Raw genomic sequence first — 18,999 nt, forward strand, 5'->3', positions numbered from 1 at the left:
TCGTTGCAGGCAATCGTCTCTCATCTGTGCTTCCTGCGAAGTCTTATGTATCATGTAGCATCAGACTGTCTTTCTATCTGCTGTACGGAATGGCAACGTATTCGGAAGGATCTTGTGTGTGACTGCTGTCAACGAGGAGGTGCCGGGAGAGTGCTTGCTCCACAAAAGCGAGGCGTCGGAAGTCGGAATTGGCATTTTGACGTGCAGCTCGCTGAGCTTTGTACCCTTCTTTGCCCTCACCATCCCATCCATTCGCATCGCCTCTCGGTCTCGCCACCAGACACGCACGGGTGCGACAGAGCATTTCGCTGCTAGCTTTCAACGCAGCTCGAACGCGGAGAGAGCGATAAGCCAGAAGCGAGAAGGCGGCAAAGATGGACGAAGCAGCGCTGCGAGCCATGATGCCGGCGTCGTTCGGGCGGCGGCCGGGCAAGAAGGCGTCCACCGCATCGGCCTCGAGATCCGCTTCTACGAGCACAGCTGGGGCTGCCAAGGATGTAGATAAAGGTCTCAGCTCGACAGTGCTCGGCAAGCGACCTGCTGCAGCAACGGAGGAAGAGGACGACGGGCTGACGGCCGAGGAGCGGGCAGCCAACCTCGAGGCGGAGCGACAAGCCGCCGAGAGGCGAGCGAGAGGGCTCGACTCTGACTCAGACGACGACGACTCAGACGATGACTCGGACGACGACATTGGTCCACCAGCACCCCCACCAGCCTCCTCGTCAGCTCCACCTATCCCGCCACACACCCTCCCACCCACATCATCCACCACCCTCTTCGCCGGTACACACACCAAAACCCTCTCGGCGCTCACCGTCGATGCGTCCGGCTCGCGCTTCGCCCTCGGCTCGTACGACCACACGCTCTCTCTCTACGACTTCGGCGGTCTTACGTCCACCCTGAAGCCATTCCGGCTGTTTGAGCCTGTAGAGAACTACCCGGTTTTGGACCTTTCCTTCAGCCCGTCCGGGGGGACGCTGCTGGTGGTGAACGGTACGAGTCAGGCGTCGTTGTATACGAGAGATGGTGCCGAGCTGGGGAGGTGCAAAGCGGGCGACCCGTACCTTCGGGATATGCGCAATACCACGGGTCATGTGGGCGCGCTGACGTGCGGTGCTTGGGCTGGAGAGAGGTTTGTCACGGGTGGCAGCGATAGCACGGTCCGCATCTGGGATGCCGACACGATGCAGCGTGGGCAGGACGGGATGGTGGTGTTGAAGAGCAAGCAGCGTGGCGGACGGACCAAAGTGACCGCTCTTGCGGTGCACGAGGAGCAACTCTGGGTAAGCGGGTTGGATGGTGAGCTGGGTATGTGGGATTTGCGCGGGAATCTGAATGGGAAGCCGCGGGCGGGTGTGAGTGCGCATGAGGTAGGGAGCTGGACCAGCAGCATCGCGGTCAGTGGGGGAAAGGTGGTGACGAGGGGAGGGGACGGAACGGTCAAACTGTGGGATACGCGGTCGATACGAGCCCCACTAGTGACGAGGAATGGGTTGGAGAACGGCTCGCCGCATACCAGTGTCATCTTTGACCCTTTCGATGCGCGAACGGTCGTGACCTGCATCTCAACGGAGAAGGCGATGGGAGGGGAGATCGTGACGCTCGACAGCCTCAACCTCGAGACGGTCTCCTCTGTGCGCACTGCCAGCCAGCCGATCCGCTTACACTGGTCTGCACCCACGGACCAGCTCTTCGCCACGCACCGCGATGGATCCCTTTCGCTTTACTACGACTCGTCTCGTTCACGCAACGGCATCCTCCTCGCGCTCGCCCGTCCCTCATCCACCACCTCATCGTTCTACGCATCCACCAACTTCGACGGTGTCGACTCGTACCCGATCGAAATGGGCGAGAACATCGGCCAATCCGAGTCCGCAAAACGACGTAGACTGGCGAAAGACCGTGCGGATCCAACGAAGACGCGCATGCCTCAGGCGCCCATGGAAGGTAGAGGGCGAGGCGGGCGCATCGGGGCCGGCGAGATGCAGGGTACCGTGCAGAGCATCTGGGCGCCTCCCGAGGACTTAGGGGTCGATCCACGGGAGGCGCTGCTGAAGTATGCCGCTAAGGAGGGCGAGGGGGAGTTTGATAAGGCGTGGAAGAAGACTCAGCCGAAGAAGGTGTTTAGTCAGTACGAGGAGGGCGAGTAGGGACCTGCTGGGTGTCGCAGAAGAAGGAGCTTCTGATTTGGAGGAGCACTTGACACAGCGCATGCATTCACATCGAACATTCGCCCAAGGTCAACCACATCCGTCAGATCTTTGCACACAACACAGAGAGACACGCAGAAAGACACATAGACACACAGACACAGAGAGAGAGCCGATGTCTGTCATGAATGCTTGGCATTGGTCCTCTGCGTCAACCTAACCTCAACCCTCCCATTCCGTTGGCCAAAGTCTTGCCTGGCAAGGGTGGCAGCTGCGGCGTCTCCCCGTTCGTCGGTGGCGGAGTCGGGTACCTGACACTGACAGCCCTTCGTTTGCCTAACGCCTTGGCGCTGGGCACCACGGGCGTTTGCAAGTCATCTTCCTCCATGGCGCCTTTTTGCAAGGTATCGATATTGAGAGCTGGCGTTTGGGGCAGGGGCGACCTTCCGCCGCCACCCGTGCCGCCGGGCAGAGTGAGCGATGCATCGCGCGAATGCTGCGATGACGCAGCGGACGAGTGGTGGATGCTCGAGTCGGATGATTGGTCTGAGCGGGGGACGGGGAGGGGTCGTGACGCGCGTGGTGGGGCGGTGGCGCCGCTCGAGCCGCGGGAAACAGTGGTGTGCGATGCAGGGGAGAGGATGCTCGAGCTGTTGCTGGAAAAGCCTGAGCCTGGGCTCAACACCGCCGGTTTGCTGTAGCCGCTCGGAGAGGGGGACCTCGAACCGGAAGCTTGGGGACCACGTTCCACGCCGAGCATCCCACTTCGACCCCGTGTCGCAGTAAGATCGTAGAGTTCACCTGTGCTGTCCTGCGCCAGAGCAGACCGATCCAGTCGCACCTCGACCTTGCTCCTCTCGGTAACCCTTCGCTCTTCTTCCTCCTCCTCTGCGACTCGCCGTGCCTCGTCCACCGCACGCACCGCCTCACTTGTCCGCCCGTGTGCCTCGAGTAGATCCGCCAACAGCGCCTCCTCCCTTCCCTCCCCGCCGGCCATCTTCGCCCGCTCCACCTGCGCACTCGCCCATGCGATCTGCGACGCGATCAACTCCTGCGCATGCACCACTTTCCCATAGAACTCGTCAATCAGCTCGGCCGTGTCACCGTGCAAGCCTTCGTGCAGCAGCGTGTCGAGCAGCACCGCCGCGTTGCTCCGTGCGATCTGGCATTCTTCGTGCAGCCGACGCACGTCTTCGTCTGCCGCGACAATGTCGTGCTGCGACGCGATCGAGGCGGGATAGGACTTGGACTCCATCGATGCTGCCGCCGCTTCGAGGTTCGAGATGATGTCGACGGGGCCACCGTTGGAGGTCGGCAGTTGCCAGGTTGGCTGTGAGGGGGGTGGCGGCTGAGGCTTCTGGGTGCGTGGGAACGCAGCTGACAGGCGATGCAGCTGCGTTGGCGGGTCGGCGGTAGGCGGCGGTTGTTGAGGGGGCGAGAATGCGAGTTCGGGGTGAGGAGCTGACGGCTCAGAGTAGCGCTGCGACGTACGACGCCATGGTCCTTGTTGCTGCTGCTGCTGTGATTGTTGCTGCTGCTGAAAGGGCTGAGGCAGCCTGAATTCGAACAGATCGTTTTTCAGCGGCTCCCCGTCCTTCGGTCTGTCACTCGGCTTGACCTTGTTCCAGCACTTTGTCACCGCCGCCAAGTCCGCATCGTTCCTAAACTCGAACGCCAGCACACCAAGCACCCTGAGCATCGTCTCCTTGACGCTGAGTGGCGTCTTGGACGAAGCGATGGTGTCCTCAATGGACTCCAAAAAGCGCCTGCTTGCCACCTGCAGACGGAACCGATCGCTGGCATTCAGGGTCAGCAGCGCCCAAAGGCGTACGGCGCGACGTTGCGTATCCACCGTGCCGTACTTGAATTCCTTGCGCAGAGCCCGAGCGGCTTCCTTGCTCGCCGCCTCGGACTGGCTCACAAGGTCGATGATGGGGAGCACATGCATCCAGTCTTGCTCTTCGTGAGCGTTTGCGGTGATCCAGCCGATGCGTGAGGCGACGAGGTCTTCCGCTTCCTTGTCCTGCAGCCGCGCCGCTTGATACTGGTGTGCGCCCTTCTTCCAGCGGTCCATCCAGCCGCCTTCTCTGGAGCGTTCGGGCGCAGAGTCTGGATGTGCGTCCACGGGCGGAGACATGAGGTGAGCATCGTCTCTGTCACGACTGCTTCGAGGGACAGGTGACGATGAAGGGGCATCGTCACGATGCTGCTTAGCCTTCTTGTCCTTATTGCTACCCGTGGAGAATCCGAAGAGCTTCATTCCTTTGCTCTTGTCCTTGGGCGGGTCACGAAGAGTGGTCTCTTCGTAGCGACCCTGTGAGATGAGCACCTCGCCGGCATCGCCCTCGCCTTCAGGACCCGCGTAGACTGGATAGGCGGTGGAGCGTGGGGCGGCGGTGTCATCGTAGGCGGCGCGGTCCGAGTCGTCGGAATCCTGGGACCTGCGATGACGCACCCAATTAGAGTCGGCAGATGGATGATGCGTCGGTGGCGAGTGCGAAGGGCTGAAGTTGGCTGCGCCACTCCGAGTCTGGGGAGGGAAAGCACGTTCCGATGCTATGGGCTTGCTCATCGAGCCATCGCGACGATGGCTAACAGCTGGCTGGGCTGGACGGAGTGAGCGTGGCGGCAAGGACGCAGCCATTCCTGAGGAGGGTTGGAGCTGCTTGCTGGCATGTCTTCGATCAGCGTGAGATTGTTGTGAAGGTGGTTGGCTGCGAAGATCATAGTCGGAGTGGTTGCTGCGATCGTACGAAGGTCGGAGATTCGAGCTTGGATCCGAGTATGAATCGTAAGCAGCATCTGCCGCCTGTGTTGCCCTGGCTTGGTAAGGAAACTGATTCTGGCGTGGCGATACGCCGGGCTGCTGACTGCGACGACGCTGCGAAGAGGATGCTGACAAATGTGATTGGGCGTAGCGGGCTTCGTCGGAGGACTCGCGAGGGTGATGTGACGAGAGAGAGGGTGCTTGGTAGGAGAGCGGCCGATTCGACTCTGCCGATGCGGTTTGAGATGCGACTCTGGCCTGATACTCCTCAAACAGTCGCGGTGTTCCGAATGAGGGGCTCGAGACGGGCGGGCTGGCGGGAGGCAGGGGTGTGATGGTCCCTGCCTCCTTTCCCTTGAAGAACTTCTTCATCTATAGAAGGGCTAACTCGGTCGCACTCCCGATATCATCGCCATTTCTGTGGATAGAAGAGAGCCTCTGTACCGTGGGAATCCAATGCAGCGTGACCAGAGGTTGTGTCGGTGGGCAGCCGAGCGTAGATGACTGTTCCGCAGAGCTTGGGTGGAGGCTGCGCTCAGTCAAGCGACAGGGGTTGGTACCGGATGAGCCGTCTACAAGGCAGCTGGCACGGAAAGGGACTTGAAAGTGAAGATATCGAAGTGGTGACTATCAGAGGTCGTTGCTTGCTGAGTCGGTGGTCGGATGGTTCAAGTTCTGCGCCGATGACCAAGAAAGCCGGACGGGATGGGAAGTGGCTGCAAGGAGTGGGTTCGTTTTGTTGGTAGCGCGGTCCCCTTCGACTTCAAGACACAATGCGTGCGGATTGGTGCCAGCAATGGTGAATGCGAAGTAAGAGCCGGTGGTAGTAGCGACCCAAGCAGGACAGGAGTGATGCTAGATGATGGTGCCGAAAAAGCGGTCGGTGCGGCGTGTGGAGAGCTGACTGCCAAAAAAAGCGAAGGCGAGACAAGTTGGGCCTTACAGCAGAGCTCTGGCTGAGCCTCGCGAGGAATTCAGACCAGCACAGCATTCACACATCCGACGGCAAAGCAAAAATCGCAGCACACTTCGGCAATGGTCTCACGAGCGAGCAAACAAGCAAGCAGGCAATCAGGCTCAACTTCATCAACACCTCCTATTGTGTGGGCTGAGCCCTTCTGCACGACCACGAGGGATCGAAATGACAAGCAGCGCCACCGCAAGGCAGGGTTAGCTTCTCGCATCCAGCTGTCTATGAAAGTGAACACAAGCAGCAGGCAAGAGCCGAGGCTGTGCTTTACGAGCGCGAGGTCGTCTCTTGCTCGCCACTTCCACGTCGCCCTGACACATGTGCCACCTATTGAATGAGCTCAGTGACCGAAGTCGATTGAGCAACGACCTTGTCTCTCGCCTGCTCGCCTCCGACGGTCCGACCGCACTGTCGCCATCTTTGCTCTCCTCCACAGACTGCACAACAGCTCGCACTCGATCAGAACGGCACGGCTGTGACCATGCAAGACAGCAGAGTATTTACAAAGCAAAGTAAGTGGTATGAAGGTTCGTACATCGCAGCGTAAGTGTTCGTCAAGAAGGCAGAAGGTCAACGTTGCTCGGTGCAATGGTATAGACGCATCAGCAGTTGCAGGCGTCTTGCTGCTGACCGCTTTGCTGGCCTCCGAGGTTGACCCCTGGCCTTGCGCCTGCAGCACCCGCACCCGCCGCACCAGCACGTCCAGCGGCACCGCGCTGCTCAGCTGCCTGTTCCAATGGCAGCTTGCGTGCGATCATCGTGAACAGTTCCGAAACATTCGAAGAGTCCTTGGCGGACGTCTCGAGGAACAGCAGGCCCTCCTCCTGTGCGTACTTCTCAGCCTCCTCGGTCGAGATGGCACGACGCGTACTCGCCAGGTCGGCTTTGTTTCCTGCGAGAGCAATGATGATGTTGGGATCCGCTTGACGCTGCAGCTCGCGGATCCATGCCTTGGCCTTGTCCAGCGACGAGGGCTGCGTGATGTCGTACACTACCACGGCGCAGTTGGCGTTACGGTAGTACATGGGTGCCAGCGACTTGTATCGCTCCTGTCCCGCCGTGTCCCAGATCTCAAACTTGACTGTGGTCTGAGCATCCAAGCTGACGGTCTGTGTGAGGAAAGCGGCTCCAATCGTGCTCTCGCGGTAGTCATCGAACTGGTCCTTGACGAATCGCAGGACTAGACTCGACTTGCCAACCGCTGACTCGCCGAGCAAGACAAGCTTGAACTGAAGCTGTCGTGGATTCCTTGTTGCAGCCATGTTTGTTGCGGATGCGGTCGGAGGTGGGAGGCTGCTTTGCGGGGTGCGAACTGTACTGATGGAAGTGCGCCGACAGATACTCGAGGCTCGGTATCAGCGATCGATGGGTGGATGAAGGGACGGCGCTTCTGCGCTGATAGTCGACGATTGAATGTCCCGGTACAGCAGCGAGGCGCACGGATCTCTGGTCGTGCGAGGGCGCGCCGAGCTAGTCAGATGGGATGTGCACGTCGAGCCTCAAAGGGATAGCTTTCGAAGGCGCGATGACTACGCTGAGTGCGGATGCGATAGGGGACGGCCGGGGTGAGTTGTTGTCGTTGCTCGACAATGTCGATGGTGTTGAACAAAGATTGCGAATACGGAGAGGATGGTGGTGGTAGTGATAGGGGCAGAAAGCGACTTTCAACGCAAACAAAGCGTCACCGTGACTGCTGGCCCGCACCTCGTGATTTCACAAAAGTCACACCAACACGCGGCTGAGTCGCTGCACACCTCAACTGAGAGCCTCACAAAAATCGACCGATCTTTATCAATTTCCTGTGTATTTTTGGCCAGGATCCCCGGCGTCTGCGCAGTCTGGTAACGCAAAACTCCGCCAAGAGGGTTGTTAAAAAAATCATTTCTTATTCGCATTTTTTTTGGCGGGTCCTCCACCTTGTCAGGTTGGGGAGTTGCGGCTGGCTTGGGCGTGCGGTACGGTGGAAGCTTTCAAGGTTGTGGCTTCTTCTCAAACAGCTTTCAACTCACCAAGCAGCGTTGATGAGCCTCATATGCCCCTTTGGAGCTTTGCGAACAACGACTTGCAGCTATTCTCGGGCTAGATTGGTCCATCTCGGTGCTGCATCTCACACAACCGCTCCGATCGCAAGGATAGGATCATCAAGCCCGCGCTACATCGCTCGTCGAGGAGTCATGTCGCAACCCAACTGGCAGATCACTGGCTCGGTCAAGCAGAATCCGATCTTGACCAGCATCATGGAAGCCATGCGCCGTATTGCACCGCTCTCGCTCGCCGACACCTCGTTCGACAATGTCGGCATCCTGCTACAGGCGCCGCCCGCGACACAGGCGGCAGAATCCGACGAGAAGCAGGGGGTCATGCTCGCCATCGATTTGACCACAGACGTATGCGACGAGATCCTGTCGTCTGCCGACAATGTCAAGGTCGCACTCGTCTACCATCCCATCATTTTCCGAGGGCTCAAGTCCCTCACCTTTGCGGATCCACAGCAGACGAGCTTGTTGCGGCTCGCTGCAGCAGGCGTCAGCATCTACTGCCCTCACACAAGTCTAGACGCGACACCTGGAGGCATCAATGACTGGCTTGGCAAGGTGGTCTCGTCCAAGGATGCTTTTGCGGAGCTCGAATCGCCCGAAGCTCTCGACGAATTCCGTGCCAACGTCTTCCCTGCCCTCAGCAACTCCAAGAACACGCCCAAAGGCTTTGAGGCTGCAGGAATGGGAAGGTTCATCGAGCTCGAGGCGCCGCAACCTTTTGACGAGATCGTAAGGAGAGTCAAGCAAAACCTCGATCTTCCGCACGTGCAAGGCTGCAAGGCGTCCGACAAGCCCATCTCCAGCATCGCTGTCTGTGCCGGCTCCGGGTCCAGCGTCTTTTCCGGTGTCAAGGCGGATCTGTATCTCACCGGGGAGCTGTCGCATCACGAGATTCTAGCGTACAAGGCGGCAGGCGCATCCGTCATTGTGACCAATCACACCAACACGGAAAGGAAGTACCTGCGAGACGTCCTGCAGCACTGGCTTCGCAGAGAACTGCCAAGTCGGTATTCCGTCTCCGTCTCCAAGACAGACAGAGACCCATTGACGGTGCTCTAGATCATCGGCCTGAAGCAATAGAGACAATCACTAGCGATGTACATGTTGCCCGCGAAGAAGCCCCGATCCGGTGAAGATGGGCCCCGATTGTAACGCGTGGAAGTCTGAGAGGGGAAGCGGCCCCCGCAAGCTGGCGGTTTGGGCCAAAATTAGGCTTGGACTCGCGCCACGCTCAAATCACGCCGAGAAGATCTGAACTCAAGTTGCAAGCTGCGTCCGTGCAGCTCATCTCCTTTGCAAGCTGTCACCAGCTTCACCAAGTACGCTCCGTCACAGCACCACGCTCTAGGCAGATCCGGGCAGCCTCTTCGTCGGCGCGCATATCACCTTATCCGAAACCGCATCCTGGCACTGTAACGGCGGAGCAGGTCGATACAGTGATCACCGAAGATGGCCGACCTCCTGGACTCGCTCGACAGGCTGCCCAAGATCCGCCAGTTCGATGCGTTTCCCAAGACACAATCCATCTACACGCAGCGCTCGTCTCGCGGTGGTCTCCTTACCATCATCTCGACCGTCACGCTTCTGGCGCTGCTATGGACCGAGCTCTCGTCGTACCTCTACGGCGAGCGCGCCTACTCGTTCCGTGTCGATGATCAGCTTCAATCGTCGATGCAGATCAACCTGGACATGACGGTCGCCATGAAGTGCCACTACCTGACCATCGATGTTCGCGATGCTGTTGGGGACCGATTGCACGTTTCCGACTCGGAGTTCACCAAGGATGGGACGACGTTTGACATTGGACATTCGAACCGACTCGATGCGATCCCTGTTCGGGAGGTTTCGGTGCAAAAGACCATCAATCAAGCACGCAAAAAGCCTTTGTACAGAAAGAAGCCTAAGAACCGCAAGTTCTCTCGTCAGATCGCATTCGCCAAGACGGCGCATATCGTCCCAGACGGTCCCGCCTGCCGCGTCTACGGCAGCATGGAGGTCAAGAGAGTGACTGGCAACCTGCACCTCACCACCCTCGGCCACGGATATCTCAGCTTCGAACACACCGATCACAAACTCATGAACCTCAGTCACGTCATCCACGAGTTCTCCTTCGGTCCTTACTTCCCAGAGATCTCCCAACCGTTGGATTCGTCCGTCGAAACGACGGATAAGCACTTTACGGTCTTCCAATACTTCGTCTCCGCTGTACCGACTCTGTTCATAGACGCAAGGGGGAGGAAGTTGCACACGCACCAGTACAGCGTTACAGATTATACGAGACAGATCGAACACGGAAAAGGCGTGCCGGGCATCTTTATCAAGTACGACATCGAGCCGCTGCAGATGACCATCCGAGAACGGTCGACGGGGCTGGTGCAGTTCCTGGTGCGATTGGCGGGGGTGTTGGGTGGTGTATGGGTTTGTGTAGGGTACGCGTTCAGGGTGACGAACCGGATGGCGTTGCTGGCGACCAGGGCGGGGGGCGAGAGGGATAGCCCCGAATCGTACGCCGCCAGCTACGGGTATTCAAGACCGGGACTGGAGAAGAGCAACAGCTGGGTCAAGGCGAACGATGCGGTGGACAAGCTGAAGGATAAGTGGGCCGGATTCGGTGGCGGGATGGGGAGAAGCGGACATAGGAAAGTGGACAGCGTGCAGCAGAGGATCTTGTCAGAGGAGGGGAGAGCCTTTTGAGAAGGTCATTGCTTCAATACTCATTGTCGTTCAATCTGTCACCGTGCGTCGGATGTGCTCCGAGTCTGAGCTGCCAGGTTCCTCTCAGTCACGCGTTCAATGAGAGAAGCCACACAGGCACGCTTCTTACGACAGGAGCGTACATTGCAAATCTCTCGCACTAAGCCGCCATGGACGTGTCCAGCCCCCTCGTCTCCAAGTGATCCAAGCTCTTCCTCAACGTCGCGATCTTGCTGCGCAACGTCTTGATCGCCTCGGGCAAAAGCCTCTCGGGCTTGATGATGCCTGTACTCTCGAGATCGAACAAAAAGTGATCCCTGACGCGGCCGAGCTTGACCTTGTCCTCAAACTCCTCGTGCCTAAACACCTCTCTTGAGATGGTGTCTTTGCGTGCGTCTTTGACGAAGGCTTTGCGTTCCGAGCCTGAGCCCTCGACGCCGATGACGCCGGGTGGGAAGCAGGCGACGAATTTGTCGATGTTCTCGGTGGGTATGGGTTGGAGGAGCTGGATGTGGGGGAGCAGGCGGTAGGTCGCTGTTGCAACGGGAGAGAATTTGGCGTGGTCCTTGCCGATACCCTTTTCGCAGTGCAGCTCCAGATCGAGCTCTTGGCCGGGACGGAGCTTGGCGATGAGGATCTTGTCGTGGACGGGGCGAGGTGGGGAATCAGCAAAATCTTCGTCCTGACCTCCCTTGGCATCCCACTGCAGCTGCTCCGAGTAGACATTGTGGCCGATGTACAGCTTGTCCGGGTCGGTCTCGCCTCGAGCAGCTGACCTGTTGCGCTCGCACTTGGCTTTGAGGTGGAAGACGACGGTGTTGCTGTCATCCGCGTCGTCGCCAGGCATGCGCATGAGCACCTTGTCCGGGTTGATCGCCAGTGGCACCAGCCCCAATCGATGCGAAAGCACCTCGTCCTGGATGATGGATGTGTTGTTCCAGATGTACACGTGCTCGATGGCCACCGTCGGTACTTCGGCCATTAGCACTCGGCGCACGGCATTCGCAATGGACGCATCGACACCGATGAGGTCGAACTCGCACGACGCATCCGATAGGCGCGTCACGATGACTTTCAGCTTATCGTTGGCAGATGCGAGCGAGAAAGCGTTGTTCTCGCCTGGGTGGTGGAGAGGAAAATCGGTGTTGGCGACGGAACCGACACGTTCTGGTAGGATCTCGACGAGACGGCGCTTGTCTACGGCTGCTGAGGTCTGCGAGTCGGAGATGATGCTGGCAGCGACCGGATCATTGGAGATGCTGCCGCTAGCCTGTGGCTGCGAGCTAGATGGCTCGTCGATGTCCATTGGCTGCTCGGCAGCTGCCGCTTTGGACGACCTTTTCGAGCCTTTCGGTGGCATTGTGTAAGAGGGCCGGCTAGGGCTTTGGGATTTGTGCGGTGGGGGCCGATACTGGTATTGGGTGTTGTTATCGAGTCGGCGATCTTCTCTCAGGAGGATGATGACAGTGTCGAGGATCGAGTGCGGACAGGAGTGATAGGAACTAAGAGTGGGGATGGTGGACGATCAGGTCGGGAAGGATGAGGTCGCTGCGACTCCACTTCGACGCTTTGGTGTTGCAGCCAAATCGAAAAAATTTCGGTAGCAAGCAGCGCAAAACTCTTTTCTTCCAGCTTTGCATGCCCGACTTCCTTGGGTTGGCGAATTTGTTCGTGGCAGGAGTTGCTCAAGTCTAACACTCGTTTGATTTTTGTCGCCGCTGCCTCTGGGCTTTGACTGCCTGCAAGGTTAGGCTCTTGAAGCCACATCTCGATTCAAGGTTGATTGTGCTCGATTGACTTTCAGGAATGCCTAGAAGGCGAAATCGAGGCTCGACCAAAAGTGTCGATAGGCGTCGAAACCATCCTTTCGCGCACGTCCGGCTGGTCAAGCCGTCGATGACTGAGCTTGCAAAGCCAGGATTGAGCTTGAGAGGCGCTGCTGAGGCCAAGATGCTCGTGAAAGCACGGCCTGCAGAAGACGACTGTCCACGATGGATCGCAGAACGCCCAAGAACATGGCTTAATGAAGAAGGACGAGGCTCGAGCGAAGCTGCATGGTCGGGCCCGCGTTTGCCTGTCAACGGACCCTTGCGCCTGTCTGTGCGTTGAAATGAAATTAAGGTTTCGAGAAGCGCAGCTCACTTCTACAGCATTGCAGGCTGTCAAGGGAGGCGGGATCGTGCGAATGGCCAAGAGGAAGAGTTGCTGAGGCCGCAGTGTGTCGCTCAACCACAATGGCTTCGACGGTGCCTGTCGTTCACATGCCCTGCCGCTGACGAAGCCCTTTGACAGGTCGGCCTGGGAAGACACGCTCGAGAAGAATTGCCGCCAGAACTCCGCTCGAATGTGTTAGCCGAGCGAAGGCGCTTCTTCCCACGGGACCCTTTCACTCGGGTCGTTCTTGGATGCTCACCCGTTCACGCCTTCGGTCTTCTTGGCTATCGCCTACCACGAAGCCACTGCCATCCTGCAAGTCTGCTGTTCTCACGCTGTACCGACAGTTGTGGCGCTTGACTTGCCGGCGCTCACCACCATCTGTCGGGTCATCCGACGCCGGCGAGCTGGGACTACCCTCGAGCTGAGCAGCCGCAAGACGGGCCGGCCGCTTTAGCATTCTGGCTAACCACCGGGCCTTCCGCCAGTCAACCTACCTCACTTCAGTCACAACCATCTTGTGAGTGGAAGTCTTCCGAGGAAGCCTCACTACAGGTTGACCCAGCCTCGGGCCGTTCTGTTCTCTCTTCCTCTTTGTCACATCGACCGCCTTCAGCTCAGTCGCTGCGCCATCGACTCTCTGTGATTGTGACTGGCCTCGCAATCGATCAAGCGGTCTGCTCAGCTACAAAAGGGAGTCACACGGATCCCGCCTCCTTCGACGTTTCCGCCATCACAAAAGACTAGCATCCGCCATCTCTCGACCCATTCCGTCGCGATGGCGCCTAACGTGTCTCCACCTTCGACCGACGTCCGCAAGCGTGCTGTGACCGACTCGCAGCCCCTCATCGGGCCCGGTCACGCCGACAAGCACAACGAGCTTTGCGAGAAGCTTCGAAAGAAGCAGGTCAACGAAGTTGCTCACGTCTCCGAGAGCGGCACCGGCATCCTTGGCTGGTTTTCTGCCACCGTCTCCGACCTCTTCTACTACCTCTTTGTCTGGTTTCCTCGAACGTGGTGGTATACGCTCACCAGCCTGCCTCAGCTCGTGCTGGACCCAATCGGCTTTGCGACCGCCTTCACTTTTGCATTCCTGAGCACATTTGTTCTCCTCGGTGGCCTCATTGGAAGGTGAGTGCGGATCAGATCATTAAATGATGAGGCGCTACCCGCATCGCGGTTCCTCGCGCCTTCCCCACGGGTCTTGATAGATGACACCCTTCCACTTGCTACCACTTCTCGCTTCCTCATCCGACAGCGCGATTTGGCGTCTGCCCTATGTTCAGTCCATCTGGAAGCCGATCTCGATTCGAAAGAACATCGGCCTCGGCAACCTGGGTAAGTCTGGTGTGCCTGCAGCCTTCTTTCTCATAGCCGGAGGCTTACGATCGAAACCTTGCCCCTCGCAGCATACCCTCTCATCTTCGAGTTCGGCGCCAATCCGCAGAACAAGCAAATCCGCGATGCGGCCTTCACTGTCATGTCGGATCCCACGGGCACATTCGCCCAGCCTTCGACGGCCGAGGAGCGCAACTTTGACCTCGAGGTCTCGAAGCTCCTCATGATGCTCTCTGCACTCGTCTACGAGCGTGACGTCGGTGAATACCACAAAGCTGCCTGCTCTGCTCACTACTCGAAGAAAGCCAGGAAACAATTTATGTGCGGTCGTGACGACCTCACCGACGCCGGCAGAGACCTTCGCAAAAAGCTCGACATTGCCGACCGCAAGATCAACCAGGTCGCCAACGAGTGGGGTCTTCACTATGCGAGCGTCTCTGAGCTTGGCACCAACACCTCGCCTCTCTGCGGTGCCTTCTGGAACCCAGACTTCAACTTCATTATCCTCGCCTTCAAGGGCACCAACCCGGTCGAGTTCAAGGAGTGGGCCGTCGACCTCACATTTGACTACACGGACGGTCGTGCCTGGCTGCCCGGCTACACCAAGGTGCACGCTGGCTTCTACAATCAGCTCTTCCCGCAGCAGCTCAACCATGCCACCGGTGCCTTCCCGTACACCGAGATCCGCACTGCCATCAACGACATTGCCAAGCAGATCCGAGCCACTTCGTACAGCGACCATGTCAACCTGTTCGTCACGGGACACAGTCTCGGAGCTGCGCTCGCCTGCGTGTTCTATTCTCGTGCCATTGCTTCCCCCAAGGACTTTGGCCAGACGGAAGACGGCGGCAACCAGGTCTTTGTTCGCGACGCTTACTGCTTCGGCACTCCCATCATCGGTGACCCTGACTGCGTGTCGGCTTTCAACCAGGCCTGTCACGACAGGGACCTCGATCACCCTCAAGCACTCTGGCGCGTCACCAACCGTCGCGATGCTGTTGCGACCATGCTTCCGGATGCCGGCGACAATAGCGCTCTGAAGCACATCAGCCCCACGAGCCAGCTTCACTTTGCCCACGTCGGTCAGGAGGTCCAGCTCGGCAACAATGTCCACAGGGTCTACACGGGTCCGGGCACTCTGCTCCCGACGCAGACGCCCGTCAACATCATCACGCACCTTCCGCACGGAGGCGCAGGACCCGAGGTGATGCTGCCGCCCTACTTTTGGCTGCTGGAGCGCATCCCGCTGGTACATCGCTTTGTCGCCCACCTCCCCTCGTCGTACTGGGACCGCCTCACCAAGGTGCATGCCGAGAGCGAGATCGAATACGCTCGCTGGCATTGATCCAGGGCTCGTTCGACGAGTCATGCTCAGTCGTGCACGTCTTTGAATCCCCGTCCCTGTCTGTCTCGCATTGTTGTCTTTTGCAATTGATCGTTGTTGTCTCGAAACTGAGTCGACAGTCTGTTGTCGCGCTGATCCGTGAGAGACGTGGCCATCGGTCTGAAGGAGAGCTTGCTCAATTTGCCGTCGTGAGACTCGCTGCCTGACTACCCTCTCGACACGAGCTCGCGAGGACAAAGCACACACGCCAGGGTTTCATCAGCGAGGAACATTGATACGCGATGTCATTATTAATCTAGGCTGTGTACAAAAGCGAAGGGGGGAAACCAAGCGTGCATGAGATCTAAGCCGAGCTGTTTTGCTTCTCGTCCGTCTTGCTGTCGCCGCCGGCGGTGGGGTCGATCGCGTACTTGGACTTGGACCTGAGCCAGGGGCCGTACTTCCAGAGCAACAGGGGGATGGGGCCCATGACGACTGAGATGCAGCCGATGAGGGTGCTTCCCCAAGCGACGGGGAATGCCGCGGGCCCGTTTGCCTGGAGGTTGTTGAACATGGCCCTTGCGACCAGTGGGAGAGCAGCGCCGATGCTTGCTCTGAAAAAGTCGTTACCCGCGTAGACACTGGCGATGTATTCCGGGTAGCAATCGCCCAGATACGCCAACCCCGACTGGAACAGCAGGAAGGTTCCCACGCTGAAGAAGCTGGAGAGGATGATGGGGACGATCCAGTGGATGCTCGCATTAGCTGTCCAGCCGAAACCGAACATGCACAGCGGGATGGCCCACGCACCCACGATGGCCGGCTCGAGCCATTTCTCCGGTGCCACCTTGCCGTTCTGACGATCAAACGTCGGGCCGTACGAATAACGGTGCCAGAGGACGAAGAAGAAGTAGGTGATGATCGCACCCACAAAGATGCCCATAAAGGCCAGACCGAGTTCGCCGTAGTTGAAGCCGTAGGTCTGGACGAACACGATCGGGAAGGCCTCTAGCCAGAGATAGAGGATACCGTACACGAGACCGATGTGGAAGTTGATACCCAGCACGATGGGCTCGGTGAAAGACAGCAGGAAGGGACGGACGAAAGTCATCAGCGCCAACTCCTTGCCCGTGAGCGTGGCGGAAAAGATCTCGCCCTTGGAGCGGAGGTGTGGGTTGCCCGTGTGTTTGCGCAGTCTCTGGGCGCGACGGTAGAGGATGTTGCTGGACGATGTTTCGGGCAGGGTGACGATGAGGATGATGAGGGTGAAGCCGGAGAGCATGAGCAAGGGCCAGATGGTCCACCTCCAGCCCTCTGCGCCGAAGCTCTGCGCTGCAAATCCACCGATCAGAGGACCGAGAACGGGACCGCAAACTGCAGAGAGACCCCATACGCCGAGCGCAAGAGGTCGGTTTCGTGCGCCGTACAGATCACCAATGCTCGCACCGCCCGTTGCCAGCGGTGGAGAGCCGAACAGACCCGCGAGGAAACGCAGGATCATAAACCCTGCAATGTTGGTCGCCAACGCGGTCGGGATTTGCAACACCACGAACAGGAACAGCGTCACCAAGTATGGCATGCTCCGTCCGATAGCAGGGATCTCCGAAATACTGCTCAAACCCACCATCGGACCAAGCCCATATCCTGCCACAAAGAGCGACAATCCAAGCGTAGCGGGGACGACGCCAACCCCAAAGTAGTTGGCCAGCAGCTCGACACCGGGCGTGTAGATTGCCGAGCCCATGTAGACCGAGAAGGTGAGCAGACACAGGAGCGCCGTGACAAAATTCTTGCGTGGATTGGACCAGTTCTGCGGGTTGTCCGGGTCGGAGGGGCCGTTCCAGTCGATCAGGTACGGATCGGTGTCGTCCTCCATGTTGTCCGGGGGCGTTTCTCGGTTCGACTTGTCGCCATCCTCAGCGGAGGAGGAGTTGCCTGTCTTGGGCGTCTTGGGCGTCTGGCTGCCCACGTGGGTCGTCTCGGAGCCGGGCGAAGTGGACGAGCCAGAGAGCCTCGAATCGTGCGACCCCGTCCTGTTGGTCGAAGCGTGCTTGCTCTTGTACCCAGGCAGATACTCTTCGGGCGGAACAAAGTCCGCTCGCTCTTCGGGGAAGGGAAGAACTTTGCCCTTGGAGAGCTTGTTGATCATTCCACCCCAGAGAGTGTCCTGGTACCAGGGGAGAGGGTAGGGTCGAGCATGGTGCGGCTTGGGTCGGTGGGCGGGCTCGTTGGGGTTCGGCTGATGGTGCAGGTTGGGCGCGTTGCCGTGGTCATTACCGTAGTCGACCAGCATGATTGGCGCAGGTGTTCGCTTGCTGGATGGGCCGATGGGAGGTTGGAGGGTGGATGGTGAACAATGGGATTGGTTTCCAAAGGCATGGCTCCTTTATACACGTTCAAACTCATCGAAGGCAGACCCGTCATCGAAAAGCAGGAGCGACCAAAAAGAACGCTTCGCTTACGCAGATCGCAAACAGACACTTCCGTAGCGGATGACAGATCTGTCATACATGCAAGATGCGCACAACGCAGTGGAGCGAATGCACTGCGCGAGAGATGGGACATTGAATGACGGGGTCCGGGAAGACCGCGGCGAGATTTTGTGTGCATCGACATCGGAGAATAGGACACTTTTCATCTTCTCAGGCGCAGCGAGCGAGGGTAAGCGGAATGTGCGCATGTCAAACAGAGGAGCCCCCGGGACGCAGATCCCGCGGTGCGGCAGTACATGAAGAGACCCTAGGCAAAGGGTCGAGTATATCGTGCTCGCCAGAAGCGTGCTCAAGATCCAGCCAGCGCTACGTCACTAGAAATTTCTCGCTCTCCTTGACGTGAGGGCAGTTTGGTTGTGGTGTGGTAAGCCTGCGTGCGGCTGTTTTTGACAGCTGCAGAGCACGACCGGAAACCGCGCGGCATTTTGCATTTCCGTCGCTCAGCCGCGCACAACGTCATTGCCTTGCCAGAATCGATCATGCGCCAAGGCAGCAGCGTCGGTCAATTCTCATTCCTGCCTCGATTGGATAAGCTCAATCTTTTGACTGATTCCACGTGAGGGAGATGACGCCTTGCCAGTCACGCTCAGCTGTGGATGCGTGCGCCCGGGGTTAAAGCGGCGGGCTGACGAGCGGAGAACCGGAACGCCGGGTCGACCATCTCACTGTGATCCACGGAATGCCCACGGATAACAAGGGGGGCGCCCTCGCTGAGACCGTGGTTGGTCTTGGCAATGCTATGTGCGCGCAGTCAGCTTTTCCTGTCCAGCCTTCTTCAATGTTTAGTGAGCACATTCCCGGCTTCGCAGCCAGGAATCTGAGAGATGCACTGGAGGATGACCTTCCTTTTATGGCGATTTCTTACGAGGACGCGGCCCCACTGAGCAAAGTGGAACCACTGTAGGCGAAGACAGTGGACCAACGATAGGCAGTCTCTACCAGCCAGTACTCGTGTGGTCGTACGCAACAGGAGCTCATCGTGACCGCAAGCCGATCTACTTTTAAGCCCCACATTTCAGGCCCCAATTCTTCATAATATTTTTCGCTGAGTGACAACGCCAGAGGAAAGAA

At 58.5% G+C, this 18,999-nt stretch overlaps 8 protein-coding genes across 8 annotated transcripts; 4 read left to right on the forward strand and 4 right to left on the reverse strand.

Annotated features, from left to right (window-relative positions):
* Positions 1-398: 398 nt before the first annotated feature.
* PSEUBRA_005044 (WD40 repeat) lies at positions 399-2,150 on the forward strand (the record flags this gene model as incomplete). Its single annotated transcript, XM_016438481.2, has 1 exon — positions 399-2,150. The coding sequence occupies one exon, from the start codon at positions 399-401 to the stop codon at positions 2,148-2,150; it is 1,752 nt and encodes a 583-aa protein (XP_016290978.2).
* Positions 2,151-2,361: 211 nt separating this feature from the next.
* PSEUBRA_005045 (uncharacterized protein) lies at positions 2,362-5,289 on the reverse strand (the record flags this gene model as incomplete). Its single annotated transcript, XM_059465445.1, has 1 exon — positions 2,362-5,289. The coding sequence occupies one exon, from the start codon at positions 5,287-5,289 to the stop codon at positions 2,362-2,364; it is 2,928 nt and encodes a 975-aa protein (XP_059320483.1).
* Positions 5,290-6,489: 1,200 nt separating this feature from the next.
* On the reverse strand, positions 6,490-7,149 carry PSEUBRA_005046 (Small GTPase superfamily; the record flags this gene model as incomplete). The annotated part of the gene is made up of 1 exon (XM_016438525.1): positions 6,490-7,149. One exon carries the CDS (start codon positions 7,147-7,149, stop codon positions 6,490-6,492), a length of 660 nt encoding a protein of 219 aa, XP_016290980.1.
* Positions 7,150-8,061: 912 nt separating this feature from the next.
* On the forward strand, positions 8,062-8,985 carry PSEUBRA_005047 (Ngg1p interacting factor 3, NIF3; the record flags this gene model as incomplete). The annotated part of the gene is made up of 1 exon (XM_016438505.1): positions 8,062-8,985. One exon carries the CDS (start codon positions 8,062-8,064, stop codon positions 8,983-8,985), a length of 924 nt encoding a protein of 307 aa, XP_016290981.1.
* Positions 8,986-9,375: 390 nt separating this feature from the next.
* PSEUBRA_005048 (Endoplasmic reticulum vesicle transporter, C-terminal) lies at positions 9,376-10,620 on the forward strand (the record flags this gene model as incomplete). The annotated part of the gene is made up of 1 exon (XM_016438502.1): positions 9,376-10,620. The coding sequence occupies one exon, from the start codon at positions 9,376-9,378 to the stop codon at positions 10,618-10,620; it is 1,245 nt and encodes a 414-aa protein (XP_016290982.1).
* Positions 10,621-10,780: 160 nt separating this feature from the next.
* Positions 10,781-11,980, reverse strand: PSEUBRA_005049 (DNA-directed RNA polymerase, insert domain protein; the record flags this gene model as incomplete). The annotated part of the gene is made up of 1 exon (XM_016438515.1): positions 10,781-11,980. The coding sequence occupies one exon, from the start codon at positions 11,978-11,980 to the stop codon at positions 10,781-10,783; it is 1,200 nt and encodes a 399-aa protein (XP_016290983.1).
* Positions 11,981-13,552: 1,572 nt separating this feature from the next.
* Positions 13,553-15,457, forward strand: PSEUBRA_005050 (Lipase, class 3; the record flags this gene model as incomplete). Its single annotated transcript, XM_016438489.1, has 3 exons — positions 13,553-13,905; positions 14,033-14,112; positions 14,184-15,457. 3 exons carry the CDS (start codon positions 13,553-13,555, stop codon positions 15,455-15,457), a joined length of 1,707 nt encoding a protein of 568 aa, XP_016290984.1.
* A 343-nt stretch (positions 15,458-15,800) lies between these two features.
* Positions 15,801-17,729, reverse strand: PSEUBRA_005051 (Major facilitator superfamily; the record flags this gene model as incomplete). Its single annotated transcript, XM_016438513.1, has 1 exon — positions 15,801-17,729. The coding sequence occupies one exon, from the start codon at positions 17,727-17,729 to the stop codon at positions 15,801-15,803; it is 1,929 nt and encodes a 642-aa protein (XP_016290985.1).
* Positions 17,730-18,999: the final 1,270 nt, after the last annotated feature.

The sequence above is a fragment of the Kalmanozyma brasiliensis genome, assembly GCF_000497045.1.
Source record: "Kalmanozyma brasiliensis GHG001 unplaced genomic scaffold PSEUBRA_SCAF4, whole genome shotgun sequence".
Lineage (NCBI taxonomy): Eukaryota > Fungi > Basidiomycota > Ustilaginomycetes > Ustilaginales > Kalmanozyma > Kalmanozyma brasiliensis.